The 15,571-nt window shown below is 33.5% G+C and overlaps 1 protein-coding gene across 1 annotated transcript; it reads left to right on the top strand.

The window, feature by feature from the left end:
• Positions 1–220: 220 nt before the first annotated feature.
• Positions 221–14,553, top strand: MTF2 (metal response element binding transcription factor 2). The gene is given in 14 exon segments (XM_010163183.1): positions 221–415; positions 559–640; positions 2,159–2,254; positions 2,626–2,726; positions 3,040–3,188; positions 4,434–4,529; positions 5,618–5,686; positions 6,544–6,667; positions 9,935–10,002; positions 10,394–10,564; positions 11,184–11,292; positions 11,487–11,545; positions 11,696–11,800; positions 13,924–14,553. Coding segments are annotated over 12 exon segments (1,482 nt in total). The 5' UTR covers positions 221–415; positions 559–640; positions 2,159–2,178; the 3' UTR covers positions 14,279–14,553.
• The last annotated feature ends 1,018 nt before the right edge of the window (positions 14,554–15,571 follow it).

Here is a 15,571-nt window from a genome sequence, read left to right as displayed (position 1 = left end):
AACATAAAAGCATATTCACACTTACATATAAATAGGCTATGTATTGTGGGATTGTATGAGGAAAAAACGATTATTGATTCAAGTAACTTATGAGTTTCATGTGTGAAGAAAGATTGTGAGATCTTTTGTTTTCCTTTCCTTATTCTTTTCCTCTTTGATTCTAACAGAGAGGAAAACTTATTTTGATTGCCTTTTCTCCTGCTTCCCTTTCTTTAGAGACTCTACAGCAGTGGGTAATTCATTGGTCCATAAGCGGTCTCCTTTACGTCGAAGCCATAAGACCTCAGCATCTCTGACCAAGCTGTCGTTACGTGATGGACAGAAAGCCAAAAAGCCACTGTGTAAATTTGAAGAAGGTCAGGATGTCCTAGCTAGATGGTCAGATGGATTGTTTTATCTTGGAACTATCAAAAAGGTAAACAATTCTTTAACTTCACTGGAGTCTTACGGTATCATATGTTGGTTAAATATTACAGTATTATTGTCTCACTTAGTATTAAATACATTCTTCTGTTTGGTCTTTTTACTCATGACTTTCACTGTATCTTTGTTTTTCAGATAAACAAACTGAAACAGAACTGCTTCATTATATTTGAAGACAGTTCCAAATCCTGGGTTCTCTGGAAGGACATACAAACAGGCAAGAACTTCAGTGAAGTGGTCATTGTTTGGTATTTTATTTGTTTAGATTACTATATCTGTTAAAATAAATTTTTACATGACATTATTGTATCCTAAAGAGTGATATAGTTTAATGTGACTCAGGATTATGAATTGGGCAAATGAGGAAAAAAAAAAAATTTCAAACAACTCCTTATCATTGCAGTTATTTCTTTATTTTGATTTTTGTTTTCACATAACTATGTGCAGGGAGGGGAGAACACTTCTAAGAATAATCACATTTGAGTTTATTTGGATAGGGATAAAGTATAATACTCAGTCTTAACAGAAAACTCCAAGCCTTAATTTACACCAAGTTTATGTCCTCCTATTGTTTTCAGTTGAAACAATATGATGTGGAAAGAAACCAAAGACTAGAAAATCCTAGGTTTAAAATGAGTTTTCACATTTAAAAGTAACAGATTTAAAAGTAATACCATAACAGTTGCACATAAGAAACCATTACGGATTTGGGAGTATTCATGTGATATGAAGAAATGTACAGTTATCAAATGAGACACATATTAGCTTTGATTTTTCAGATATTTGGGGAGTAGCTAGTATTTTGATAATTAATCCTAATGAAGCATGGATGACAATTTCAGTAACAATTTCTTCTGAGAATCGATTACAATTTCCTTCTCATAGAAAGGCAATAGAAATCTGATCTGGCTCTTGCTGATGATGTTTCAACTAAACACTTTTATCTGCTAACAGGAGAAACTTTGTATCATAGTAGTGAAAAATCAACTGCTTTATTTCTGAGAAGCTTTTAAAATACTGCTGTTCTGCTTCTGCATAGTACTAGTTTATGATCATTGATTCATTTGTCATAACTATCAAGCCTTAGTGCATGACTATGATAACATGTAGATTAAGTAACTTGTATTTTAACTCAGATTTTTACACTGGTAATAATTGAAGCAAGATGTAGTTTTGTTTCCAGTTTGCAAGCTAACTTTCTTCTTACCTCTGCTGTTACTGTGTGCTTTTGTATGCTTGCATATATATGTATAAGAAGTAATAACATATTTCCTAACAGTGTTGGAGTTTAATATTAAAGCACTTTGGGCAGACCTGTCAAAAAGATATGCACCAAATTGTGCATATATTTTCAAACAAAGAAGCGCCAACTGCTGTAAATACAAAACATATCTATCAGTTGTCCACGTAGGATTTGTTTATACATATTTTTTAGCCTTCATTTACATTCTTTATTCAGGTATTAAATTTTTATTGTTGATATTAAGGAACCATGGACTGCATATTAAACAGGCAATATATAGCCTATCTGATAGCCTGTGATAAGTGATATAAATATTTGTAACACAGTCTGTACAAAATGGCTGAATTTATTTTTGTTAGGAAGTTAGGCTCTGTAACAATATGTTTCTACGATGCATGGATCTGTAACTGAAATTACAAAATACCCATAGGCATGGTCACCATTTCAACTGCAGATGTAATCTGAGAAAATCACACTTTCATCTTTGTCTAGGAGCCACTGAAAGTGGGGAAATGGTCTGTACAATATGTCAGGAAGAGTATTCAGAAGCACCAAATGAAATGGTTATATGTGACAAATGTGGGCAAGGTAACTAGACTTTTTTTATTTACTGCATTTTTAAATATGTTTTGATTTGTTTTATGAAGGAGGATATTTGCCTGGCTGTGAGTGACTGCTCTACTGATCTTAAATTTTACAGCCCTTACTGGCTATTAACAGCTCGGTAAATAGTGATAATCCATGTTAAAGTGATTAACACCTGTTTTGTAAGTAAAGTTTATTTTTACCACTAAGAATATTTAAAAGACCATTTGAATGCATTACCAATATTTTTGATCAGATTTTTGACACTTAATGGTGGATAATGCCTTAAAGTTGCATTAAAATTATATATAGTTAATTCTGTGTAAGCTTCCCATACCATTTTCATAACACTTTGGTTGATCATTTTTATACAGGTTATCATCAGCTGTGTCACACACCAAATATTGATTCCAGCGTGATTGATTCAGATGATAAATGGCTCTGTCGACAGTGTGTTTTTGCAACAACAACAAAGGTGTGTTTCTAGAAAAACATTTCTTTGTTTTTGAAGTTGAAACAAAAAAATAAAAGAAAAATTTTTTCAGTGATTTCTTTTTTGTTAATTTTGATCTGAATGGAAGTTTGATATGTTGAGAATGAATATTTATTTTAGAAATAGATTACATCTGGCTTTCAAATTATTTTAAAACAAATATGCTAATATTAAAACATAAATACAGGTGAAAGTATTTTACTTGATTATAGATAAATTTTTATAAATTAAAGGATTTTAAAGTTTCAGAAATATATTGCTGTTTTTGTGAACTAATGTATTTGTTTTGGCCCAGAGGGGTGGTGCACTTAAGAAAGGACCAAATGCCAAAGCACTGCAAGTCATGAAACAAACATTACCATATAATGCAACAGACCTTGAGTGGGATGCAGGTCATAAGACCAACGTCCAGCAGTGTTACTGCTACTGTGGAGGACCTGGAGAGTAAGTAAACAGATACTATATAAGAACTTTTCTCTATAATACAGCTGCAAACTTTGGCCCTGACACTGTACGCTTTTACTTGTGAACTTGTTAGTTTCTGTGTCTGTTGTCTGTAGATATTAAACTCGATGCAAAGTGAAATTTTGAATTACAGAATTTTTTTTAAATGTCTCATGGGAAATGCATTGTTAATGTCTTTCCTTCTCCTAGCAGATTGTTTGGTTTATTTTAATTTTGTCATGTGACCATCACATAACATCACAGTCCATTCTACAACAAGCAAGAATATTTTTTTGGTTTTTGCATTGCTGCTGTTAATGTGTTGAGATTGGATGGAGTTGTTTGATCTTGCAGTTCTAGGCAGTGCTTTTCTGATGTTAACTGAACTCTGTCATCCGTCACAAATATAAATATATCTAGAGGTTAGTTTATTAATTTTGTCGGAATAGACAGCTGTCTGATTCTACCATAACATTGTACCCTGGATTGCAATTATTGTTTGGGGAAAGACTTTTTTCCTCTTACAGCATCAGAGTCCTCTGCTGGTTCTTTCTTATAAGAAGGGCAAAAAGAGGACTTCTTAAGCAGGTAGAGATAAACACTCTGGTGTCTGCATGGATGAGTGAATGAATGAAATAGCATGGAAGATTTGAAGTTGAGGCAAGTCAAGAGTCCCACAAAGAAGCAAAGCTTTTGAGTTTATACTTACAGCACAGAGCTCTGGTTTGAGAATTTTGCAGACTTGGACAAACATTGCCTTCAGTTTTGCATGGTTCCCTTTCTCAAGGGAGAAGCTGAAAAATGAAAAGAAAAAAGCATAAACTATGAGGCTTATTTTTAGGATTCAAGTAGTTGAATCCTTAGAACAAATGTTTGTGGATTAATGCAACTGTGCTTTGGAAAATAACAAGGAAGCTAATCTGGTATGTGAGCAGGAGCTTGTATGGAGTTACTGAATTCTTATTATTGAGAATTAAAAGGTGGTTGTCAGAGGAAATTAAGTTTCTATTTTCTTCATCTAATAACTTAATTCAGCCTTTTACTAGACTATCTTTGATTATTCTTAGTCACTCTTCTAGTAGTGATTCACTATGGAACTCTGTTACTGAAATATCCCTATAGATGACTGTTGTATAAACTGTGAAAATCAGTTTGGGTGAGATCTTTCTATTTAATTTAAACACGAAGAACAATAATTTTTGGTAACTCTTTTAACGCATCTTGTTTTTCTTTCTGTTGATGAAGCTGGTATCTAAAGATGTTGCAGTGCTGCAAATGTAAGCAGTGGTTTCACGAGGCTTGTGTGCAGTGCCTCCAAAAGCCAATGCTTTTTGGTGACAGGTAAGAACCCTAAGCTGTACTTTATGGTTGTCTTTATTTAAAATGTGGAGAGAATCTCACATACAAGCTTTTATTAAAGCATTCATAATAAAACAAAAGCAGGGTGAGTTTTGTGTAGAAGACTATATGAAATAAAGCATGTGGTCAGGTGCCAGGAAAATGCAGTTCTTCATCTCAGTTTAATGAAGGAGGGTGGGGTGGTAGGTGGTGTAAAGGTAACCAGTGGATAGTTAAATTCAGACTGTTACTGACTTCACTTTGTGTGAAAGTCTGTTACGCTATTGGTGCTGGCTACTGGGTGATGGGAAGCTTTACAGCAGACTACTTTGTAAACCGTTTATATAACTAACTTATGGGCCCACTAAAGTGGTCTGCTTCATCTAACTTACAGGGTTTTCAAGTTCACATTGCAAAGGTGACTTAATTTCTTGTATGCAACAGGCACCATGCTTCAAAGTAGGCTGTCAGTGTGTGTGTGTGCACTGGAGAAAGCTGGAAGGATAATTAGACTGGGGGAACTCTGTACATCCTGTGTTAGCATGTGATGAGTCGGGACAAAAGGAAATTAAAAAGAGTACTGGTCGGTGCTTGCATTTTAAGAGGAACTTGGAGCAGATGAGAGAGAACTGGTGAAGGGAATCAAGCAGTATCTTATTCATTATGTATTACAGTTTCTTTCACCCGTTTGTTGTGCAATAGAACATTTGTGTGAAGGAACTGGATTAGGACCCAGGAACACATGGGTCCTTTAAATGCATGCTTACGCTGGTGCACATGGAGTGGAGTGGGGACATTCATTGGTACAGTCACAGGTTGAGGAACTTTAAGAGAGTATGGAACAGTGTCACAAGGATAAAATTGAGGATGAAAATTGTGTCTGGCTCGGTAGGTACCAGCACAGGTTGTGGAAGTTGATAAAAGAAAGTGGAGGATAAAGGAACTTTCAAATATTATATAGCTGGGTTTCTCGCCTGTTTTTGTTATTTCATAACTAGGATGTTAAAACATTGAGAGAGAGTGTGTGTGTGTGTGTGTACAGACACCCACCACTCAGACATATGTACATATGCTTATTTATGTATTTTTAGGTTTTATACATTCATTTGCTCAGTTTGCAGTTCTGGACCGGAATACCTCAAACGTTTACCTTGAAGATGGTAAGTAGGAATGAAAAAAAAAAAACAAAACAAACAAGTGAGTTGAATACATGCTTTTTGGTATTTTGATTCTCCTTGCAAAAAAGGAAATCCACTTGCTGTCTTGAGTTGTTTCCTGAGTTGTTCTTACTGCTTGGATGAACAGAGACAACTTTTTCCTTCAAAGTTTATCCTTGAATGTAGAGATATATTGCAGTTGTGTGTTCTTGGGATTTATTCCTGGGATTGCTCAGTAAAGCCGCAAGCAGCTACTCACTTGTATATGTGAAGATTGAGATATCTGAACAAAGTCTTTTCTTCAGGTTTAGGATCCTGCTATTAGATAAGCCAAATGGAGTGAGTATTAAGAATACACGTCTTATAATAGACACATTTTATAATAGTTTAATTGATGAGTCTTAATTGTTGTAGTTTGAAATCTTTGAACTAACCCATATTAGAAATGCTATCCAATTTAGCGGATATATGTGCTAACAAACATATGATGGAAACTACTTTGTTAAATAATTTACCAAAATACTGGTATGAATTCAGAATTGATACATTCAAGTATGAATTCAGACCTGCTTAAATATGCCATGGTTTAGACCAGTTTCGGAGTTTAAAAGAACTTTATAACAACGAGATGAGGCAGGGATGAAAGATAAGATTCAAAGCAGAAGGAAGAGGCACTTGAGGAGGAGAAATGACAGACTTCATAATGTTCCCTGGATTTAGTGTTTTAAGTTGTGCTTTGTGTTCCTCTATATCGTGCTAATATATTTTCTACTAAATTATTTCAGAGCAAAGCAATTGGGGGGAAAAAAAACCCCAACTTTTTTTCTCTTGTTTTTTATTCAAATATTTCTGAATTCTAGGGTAGATATAGCACATCTATGCCTTTACAACCTAAGTGTTATTCATAAGAAGAAATACTTTGATTCGGAGCTTGAACTCATGGCCTACATTAATGAAAACTGGGATAGATTGCATCCTGGTGAAGTAAGTAATTGGAATACTTTCATGTTTTGCCTCACAGTGCATACGTATGTCCTGGAAGTTAGTGACCTATGAGCTGTTTTGTTCTGGATATTAAATCCTTTATTACATTAAAAAAAAATTCTATTTCTGTAAGGAAATAAAGATGCTCATCTCATTAACTGGGATTACAAGATTTTAAGTGGTGTATATTTTTCTGAGATGTAAAATATCTCAAGTGGTCCATGTAGCTATTATTTTATTTGCCTGGCAATTTTAATTATTTATACCAAACTGATTAATCTGTTGCATATATTTATCTTCCTTTTCTTTCATTTTGTAATTATCTCATAGTTCTTTGATGTTTTCATGCGCACCAACCAGAAAAATCTAAATGTAGAACTGAATGCGGAGTGTATCGCATGTGAAGACATCTTCAAAGTCTCCAAGGTGTAACACATAACAAATTATCATACACAAACATTTCCTTGTTCCTCCCTCTTCCAAACATAGGGGTGATCAGTTTGTGTCCAGATCTAAGGATTGTTTCAGTCCTTTTCCTGCCACTTGTAAAGGCATCTTGGTTTTAGTTCTCTACTATACTAGGTATTTTTCCAGCTGTTTGATTTACTGGGCAGTGATCCATTTCCCCAAGCAGACTGATTTCATATTTAAGTAAGAGGAGCAGTGTAGGTATTTGTTTCTGCATGTAAGGTTGGATGCAAAATTTATGTCTAAATTCAAATTGATGTACTGCTAGTAGAGGATGCACTCTTTTTGTGCATGATAATTGCTCGGGGTTTTGAAGTTTTTTAATACAGGCATCATATAACTGGTTTGAAATGTTCTGATCATGAGTACATCCTACTTTTATACTTCTCAGTGAATGCATACATCTGTAATCCACTTTTATTAGCAGACACAATTTGAGAATCAAATGTATATTAGTTGTTTAAATGAGTAACTGTATTTTCTGTTATTTATGAAAAGGTTTAAAATACCTAGTTTGGACTATGAGTGTTAATAGTTAGTTAGAAAGACAAGCAAACACTCAAGCATTACTGAAAAACAACAATTAGTGTCATTACGAATAGACACGTAATTTACTTTAGGATGTATGGCATCTCTTAGCTAACTCATATCATGTCAATAATTCTGTCATATCAAGTCTCAAGTTTTAATTATGAAAAAGTTGCACAAAATGTAATTCTTACACCATCTTTTCAATAGAATGAAGTGTTCTGGCTGTCTTACTGTGCAGTATAACAAATACGTAAGCAGTATTTAATTTTGACTTTTGTTTCTCTTCGTATTGAGGGAAATGTGGAAGAAATTAAAGTTTGTTTATTTCACATAATATAATTTTCTATAGATTTAACATAATTTCATATAACAATGGCTAGTCAGAGCAGCTGTGGTGTGGATGAGGAGAGTGGAGCTATGTAGCTGCCATTGACTTGGAGCGCACATGCCATTTTGAACAAGTAGAAACGCTACAGTCCTCCTTGTGCTGCTTTTCCCCCTTTCTGCTTTCAATCCATCCATGCTCAATCTATGTGAAAAACATAACTAAGGGGGGGAGGAAGGAGAGGGGAGATCCAGAAGAAGGAAACTTGCATCTTTTTTAAGTAGTACTTTCAACTCCTTAATATTTCTACACTTGAAAGAAAACTACTTGTTTTAAGTCTGAAGACTGCATTTTAGAAGGGATAGATTTTGAATAAATGTATAAAAACTGTGTTGAGGAAATCTTCAAGACTTCATTTTGAAAAGATTCTAAATGTTTCTCACTAAGTTAGGAAAAATATGCCTTTAAAAATTTGAGACAGATTATTTTACTACTTTTGTTAATCTAATTTCTTTATGAAACAAACTAGTCACAGAAAGAATAACATCTATGATATAATGGTTTCAGGGTTTTTGCAGTATTCTAGCTTGCCACTATTAGAAATGACACTTTGGTTTCTTTAGCTGCTTATAACTGAGTAAGAGGAGAAGTTTTTTAGGCACAGGTAAGATAGGGGTAAACAGTGGAATTACCAGACCTCGTAAGCCAGTAAGTTTTAGCATGTTATTATTTAGGATGTAATAAATATATGGCAATTTTCTGTTAAGTGCTGCAGAGTTGCAAGACCTCTGTATTGCAGTAGATTGTACTGAATGTGTGTGGTGAAGATGTGTAAAAACAATTGTTACTTTGGCTAAAATAGGTTGAATGCCTCCCTTTACTTTGATATTCGGATAGACTGACTGTGAATCTTGCCCAAAATTGTGTTAAAAGGTTGGTTTTTATGAGTATATTTACTCATTTATTTAGCTGTTAGCACATTTAATCCTTTTAACATCTCTATCTGTCCTGTTTGGTCAGAATTGTATTCTTTATAAAGTACTCAAAGGTGGTGGTGGTGGTGGGTTTTTTGAGCTGTAAATGTACAGTCTGCTCTGTAGTATTCATGCTAATAGTGAAACTTGTAAACTGTTTGTCAGCTCTATAATTAAAGATAAATTTATTGCAGAGTCAATTGGATATGGCAACTAGAAATATAGTAGCTTCACTGGAATTTAAAAATAGCTGTCTAAATACAAAAATAAATCTTATTTTTAAATTCTATTACATAAATGTTGTGTCTGCTTCTTTATAGTCACCACCACACATATTCTGCTTTGTGTCTCTCTAATTCATAAGTATGCGATTTTTCAGAGAGAAGATTCCATGTTCTGATAGCTTGATAGGGTTTAGTTACTTCAGGCTTTGCAAGAAAGGAGGTTAGACTGGATCTTAACAAAAGTGGCATGAGAATTGATTTCTTTCTCTTTTTTTTTCTTTTTATCTCTAATAACTTTTGTGGGCCTCTTCCATTTTTTTTGTATCATGTTGAATAATGGCAAAAATGGGAATTGGGTCCTGTGCCAGGGTTTTGATTAAAATGATAACCAATGAAATAACTAAGTTTTTGTGTCATAGTTATCTTCTGTTTGCAATCCCAATTAATTTGGGAGTACATAATGCCACAGAAGAATTCTTATTGGCAGTGTTATTGCTAGTATTGTGTTCTTTGAGTACACTAAAATTCTTTGGCCTGGGCTTGGACCTGGTGTGAATTCTGTGGATGTAAATCACAGAGTATACGGGATAATGATTAATATCCTTTGGGATTAGGTAGTTTCCACAGCTAATACTTCGTAAATGTACTTCACATCCAGATCTGTAGTTACAGTAACTCAAAGTAACTGGAATCTTTCTATTACTAAAGAATTTGACAGGTTAAATGATTTCTTAATACTTCACAGCTGGCAGATACACCAAAATCTGAAAGATATGAGCATGTACTGGAGGCATTAAATGATTACAAGACCATGTAAGTTATTGGTACTTTTTGTTTTAAATGTTGTTTGCCTATTTAATCTGGTGTAGATTACAGTCTTCAGTCTCCTTTGCTCAGTTTATCTGATAATATTTTTGACTGCAGATAAAATTAAATTTTAAATATTGTTTCTAAGTCAAACTATAACACTACATAACTGAGTTGAACCTAGATCATGAGGAAAAAAAAATGTTTTAACTCCCATCCTCTTTCCATTTCACATTCTGTATTTGAGGGTAAGGGTTGCACTAGGGGAAAGAGGGGAATAAAATAGTATTAGAATGATTATTCTAATTTGAATAGCTTTGTTTTGCATGTACACTGTTATTTTAAAAGTTGCTTTCCCTGGGTTCATAATTTTAACAATTAATTTTAAATCATCTAGGTTTATGTCTGGAAAAGAAATAAAGAAAAAGAAGCATTTGTTTGGCTTGAGAATTCGTGTTCCTCCTGTGCCACCAAATGCTGCTTTAAAGGCTGAGAAAGAACCAGAAGGAACTTCTCATGAGTTCAAAATTAAAGGCAGAAAATCATCTAAACCAATCCCTGATGTGAGGTAAAATAACCCAGTCATTCTAGCAATGTTGTGGTAAATTGGGGCTACTTTGGGTATATTTTTGGTGCCTACAAATAAGGCCTTTTCTTTGTATAATATATTTTAAAAAATAACTGTAGTCTGTTCCAAGAAACACCAAAAAAAAATCCACAAAAAACAAACAAACAAATCATTAAATTTAGCAGTAAGAAAACCAGAAAATATCCCAACTTTACTGCTATTTGGGAAATAAAATCTCGTGCCTTTCTGGGGCTCTTATGCAATAATCTAACTAGAATTCTAAATAGGAAGTATGATGTGAAGTTGTAACTTGTATTAGTAAATGTGCCATCTTTTTTACCAAGTGTGATCATAAGAATAAACTATTTAACACTTGTTCATTCCTCTTCAACATTAGGGAAACAGTAATGTCACTAGAAAGATCTTGTATCAGTTAATGTTATTCTAAAGGCAAAAATATGTAGCTTTGTACCTGACAGTTTTGATTTACCAGAATAACCTCAATTAGCATAATGTTTTAGCCATAGACATTTAATCGTGTTTTCATTGCCAAAGGAAAACATGTATTCAATGAAAGTTATCTTCAATAATTCAGATACAAATATAAATTTTCTTCTAGGGAATTAAGTAATGGTATAGAAAGAAAGGGAAAAAAAAAATCAGTAGGTCGTCCACCTGGTCCCTATACAAGAAAAATGATTCACAAAACTCCAGAGTCGTCTTCTCTGGTAAGGTTTTGGATATTTTACTTTTTTTCCCCCTTTTCCTCTAGTTGGGTTATAATTTTTGAAGAAAAACATAACCAGTTAATCAGAATCATGTTATTCCCCTATTCACCCTCAAACAAAATTGATACAGCAATTAAAACATAATTTGAAGTTGTTTTTGTTTTTTCTCTCCTTCTCTTCCTCTTTTCTCTTAGGATAATGAACCAGTTCCAGTGATAGAGAACCCAGCCTTGGAATTACCCTGCACTGTTGGGTAAATTTAAAAATAAAAAAATAATAAAAAAAATTCCATATTAATTGTTATAATATCATGTTATTTATCTGTTTACTTCTGAAATGTTGGCTCAATTTTTAATATAAGATTATCTTCATTACATGGCAACCCTGTTATCTTGCGTATCAGGAAATCTGATGGAACTGCACATTCATCCAATACCTCAGATGTGGAATCCACAGGTGCTGCCAGTATGAAAGAAACTACCTCATCTAGCATTTCCAGACATTATAGGTAATTATTCAGTTATTCTATCTGCTATAAAGATTAAGATTTTAATTTTATTTTTTTTTTCCTCTGAAAGGAGGGATAAGAAACAATTGGTTCAGCAATACTTCACCCTTAATAAACAGCAGTTGCAGGGATCCTACAAGAGATATCTTGCCGAAGCATGACATGTAATGTTCTAAGTCTGGTTTCTTAAAACCTGAGTTTCTATTGTACTTCCAGTCAGTTCTGAACCTTTTTGCTAACTTCCATGAAATCTGATCCAGGTAGTTCCAAAGAAGTTAGAGTCTAACAAGATTTATGAAGATAGATGCTTGGATGAGAGAGACCAGAACCAGCAACCCACACTTAGAGAAAGGCAGACAATTTTCTAATCATCTCTAGCCTAGTCATTGCCTGTGTTGTTTTGCTGGTGTTTGGGTTTTTTTATTTTTCAGTTGAAGCTTTGGCAAAACAAAGATAGAAGTTAAGGTAGGAGGCTGACTTAAATTATGAGGCAGCTGTAGGAGATGTGAAATGGAGGTAAGGGTATTGCAGAACTGGTGGGTGAAAAAATAGAGAAGAACTGAGGATATTGTAGAGGGCTGTAAGACTGAGGATATAATTCACTGGGATTTTGAGTAATGAGCAACTGAGAGTCAGAGTAGAGCTAAAAATTGCATGGGGAAATGTAAAGAAATAGGACAAAAGAAAACTAGTCTATTCTGCTTACAACACAGAGCGAGGGGGTTTTTGTGCTCACTAACTGCTGTTCTTTGTTAATGTAAAATATGTAATTAAATTACATTCACTGAAACGAATTAAACTCCATAAACACTTCCTGATCTTAGTTTTCTAATAAGGGCCACAAAAGAGCTGATATGGACCCTGAATTAATTTTAGCAGCTTTTGTTTTTGTGGGTTTGTGTATTCATGTTAAAAATAGTAAGTACGCTATGATTTTATACAGTCAGTAGATCATGAAAAATTTTTGGCACAATGTTCATAGATAAATTATTAACTACAGTCAGCTTTTCTGCAAATAAATTGTTGCTTAAACTTTACCCTCTCAAGTTCAGCAAACATAAATTTGTATTTCGAGGTACGTAGATCCTCAATCTGCTTATTTTGTCTCCTCTTTTTCTGATTCATGCTATAAAGTGCTTTCATGAGTCATTTTTGTGTGTATTAGTGCTACAAATAGTCTGTCTTCAAGACTTAACTTACAGACTTCTGAAATTGTTACTTAAGGACTTATGTCACTTGTATTGTTGTATTTCTGCCCTTTATTCCATTCTTTTTTTAATGTTAAAAAGATGCACTTTTTTCCTCTGTATGTTACATAGGAGTCTTGAACATCAAAGTTCACGTACCATTTAATTTAGGACTTTATAAAAAATGTTTTAGTGTGTGCAAATTATAGATGTACATTTTTACATAAGGATTTGTGTCTTGGACACTTCTAATATTCAGATGATGGTTTATTCTTGGATCATGTCAGAAGCTTCTTTTTTCATTGCCAAAGAGAAATCTGTGTGAGTTTCGGATTTACATATTTTTCTGGCCACATATAATAAATCTTTAGAAAATCATGTCTACTATAGAAATTAGTGATGTAGAATAGATTTTGCAATATACTCTTTCATATTTCAGAGTTTTAATTTATTGAGATAAAGTAACTGCATAAATTTTTTTATTGACGGTCTTAACTAACATCAAGTCTCAAACTCTTTTATAGTTTAACTTTTGTAGTTGAGGCCTACCAGTGTGATAAAGCTATATTTTGATTTGCAAATGTAAGCACATTTGGTGCAGACTTCTCTGAAGACAGTTTACTTTGCTTGAGTGGCATTAAGCTCTATCAAAATACTACCCTTAACATATTTAGGCATAAGTTAATATAATTTAGATAACTTTTCTGACATTTGGTTAAATTAGTACAATTTTCCTTGTGTAAATAATCTTTATTGTGCAACTGCCATGTTTATAGTCATCTATCTATAGGCAACAAGTATTTTTATCAGTGAAAAACAGAATGAAGTTATGAGTCTCATGGAAATAACTGATGATAAAGCGTTTCAAAGTTTTGAATAAGTTCCTTGGGGTTAATGCTGAGTTTGTTTTTGATTTTTTTTTTTTTTTTTAAATAGCTTATCTGACTCGAGAAAAAGGACTCGTACAGGAAGAACTTGGCCTGCTGCAATACCACATTTGAGAAGAAGAGGTCGCTTTCCACGAAAAGCACTCCAGACTCAAAATTCAGAAATTGTAAAAGATGATGAGAGCAAGGAAGATTACCAGTATGATGAACTTAATACAGAGATACTTAACAACTTAGCAGATCAGGAGTTACAGCTCAATCATCTGAAGAACTCGATTACTAGTTATTTTGGTGCAGCAGGTAGAATAGCTTGTGGGGAAAAATACCGTGTTTTGGCTCGTCGGGTGACACTTGATGGAAAGGTGCAGTATCTTGTGGAGTGGGAAGGAGCAACTGCATCCTGACTGTAGGACTGAACATTATGTTCACTGCACTGTCATCTGTAAGTACAGTTCATAATGCAGAGCCATGAGAGAAGTGTGTCTTTAAATGTGTTTCTAAAAACAAAACAAAACCAGTTTAGCCTTAACATGTAATTGTTATCATTACAACTCTTGTGATAAAGACTTATCTTTTTAAAATCTGATCTGAAACTTAAATTTTTTAATCTGAACATTGTTAGATTGTTTTAGGTTGGGATATTTTGGGTTACAATTGCTTAAAAATGTGCATGGTGTTTTAAAAAAGAAAAAAGACATTTTCTAGAGAACATTCCATGGATACAGTTATTGTGATTTAGAGAAAATATTATGTAGATAGCACAAATCTTTGAAAAATTTTGGTTTGTTTTCTTACCCAAATGTTTGCAGAAATGTATTTCTATTTCAATACTTTCTAGATTTCATAAGTGCAGTGTATATAATGCCTTCTGAAGACTGTAAAATACTGAAGTTTTCTTTCAAACAAAGTGTAAAAAAAAAAAAGAAAAAAATATATTGAGCCTGTAAATTGCTCCGTGACCATTGTCGTCTTAATATATTCCTTGTGTGTGTGCGTGTGCACGTGTGTGTGCGTATATACATATGTATATATGCACACACATACTTGTGCGTGTATATATGTGTGATTGTGACCTATGCAATACAAATTATGGGATCAGGCAGCTTCTGAGAATACATCCCATAATTCTTTTTTCAGGAATAGTTGCCTGTATTTACACAGCAGCATTTCTTCTCAGGCTTATTGGGTGCTGTTGCTTTCTATGTACTAAGGAAAAGTGTCAAACCAGTGCAGCATGTTCTGGCAATGGGTGCAGTCATTGATATTCATATGCTCTAGATAGTATATTTCATTATTTTCCATGTGAATTAACTGTTAAAAATAATACAGGATCTGAACATTTTGAAATTAACTCCACTAGAAATAACAATTTGAAAGTTATTGTGACACACTGATTGTAAATTTTGTGTCCCAGTTATAAACTGAGTTGACAGGAGTCACACACAAGATTCCTACATATCTGTAGAAACAGTCATATTTTGATAAATGTAGTATGAACAAAGTGTATTATTGCACAGGGTCAACAAACAGTTTGTTGCCATTTGAAGTAACGTTACTGATTTTATTACAACATTACCTCTTTTGTTTTTATAAAATGTACCAAGTTTTAAATTGATAAGTTTATTTTACTGTTTAAAAAAAGTATAAAAAAAAAACTTGCCAGTATTAGATGTTTTTTCTTTGTCTGCTACTTTTGA

The sequence above is a fragment of the Antrostomus carolinensis genome, unplaced genomic scaffold, assembly GCF_000700745.2.
Source record: "Antrostomus carolinensis isolate BGI_N321 unplaced genomic scaffold, ASM70074v2 scaffold5440, whole genome shotgun sequence".
Classification (NCBI taxonomy): Eukaryota; Metazoa; Chordata; class Aves; order Caprimulgiformes; family Caprimulgidae; genus Antrostomus; species Antrostomus carolinensis.
Note: the sequence above shows the minus strand (reverse complement) of the source record. Positions and strands in the feature narration are given on the sequence as shown.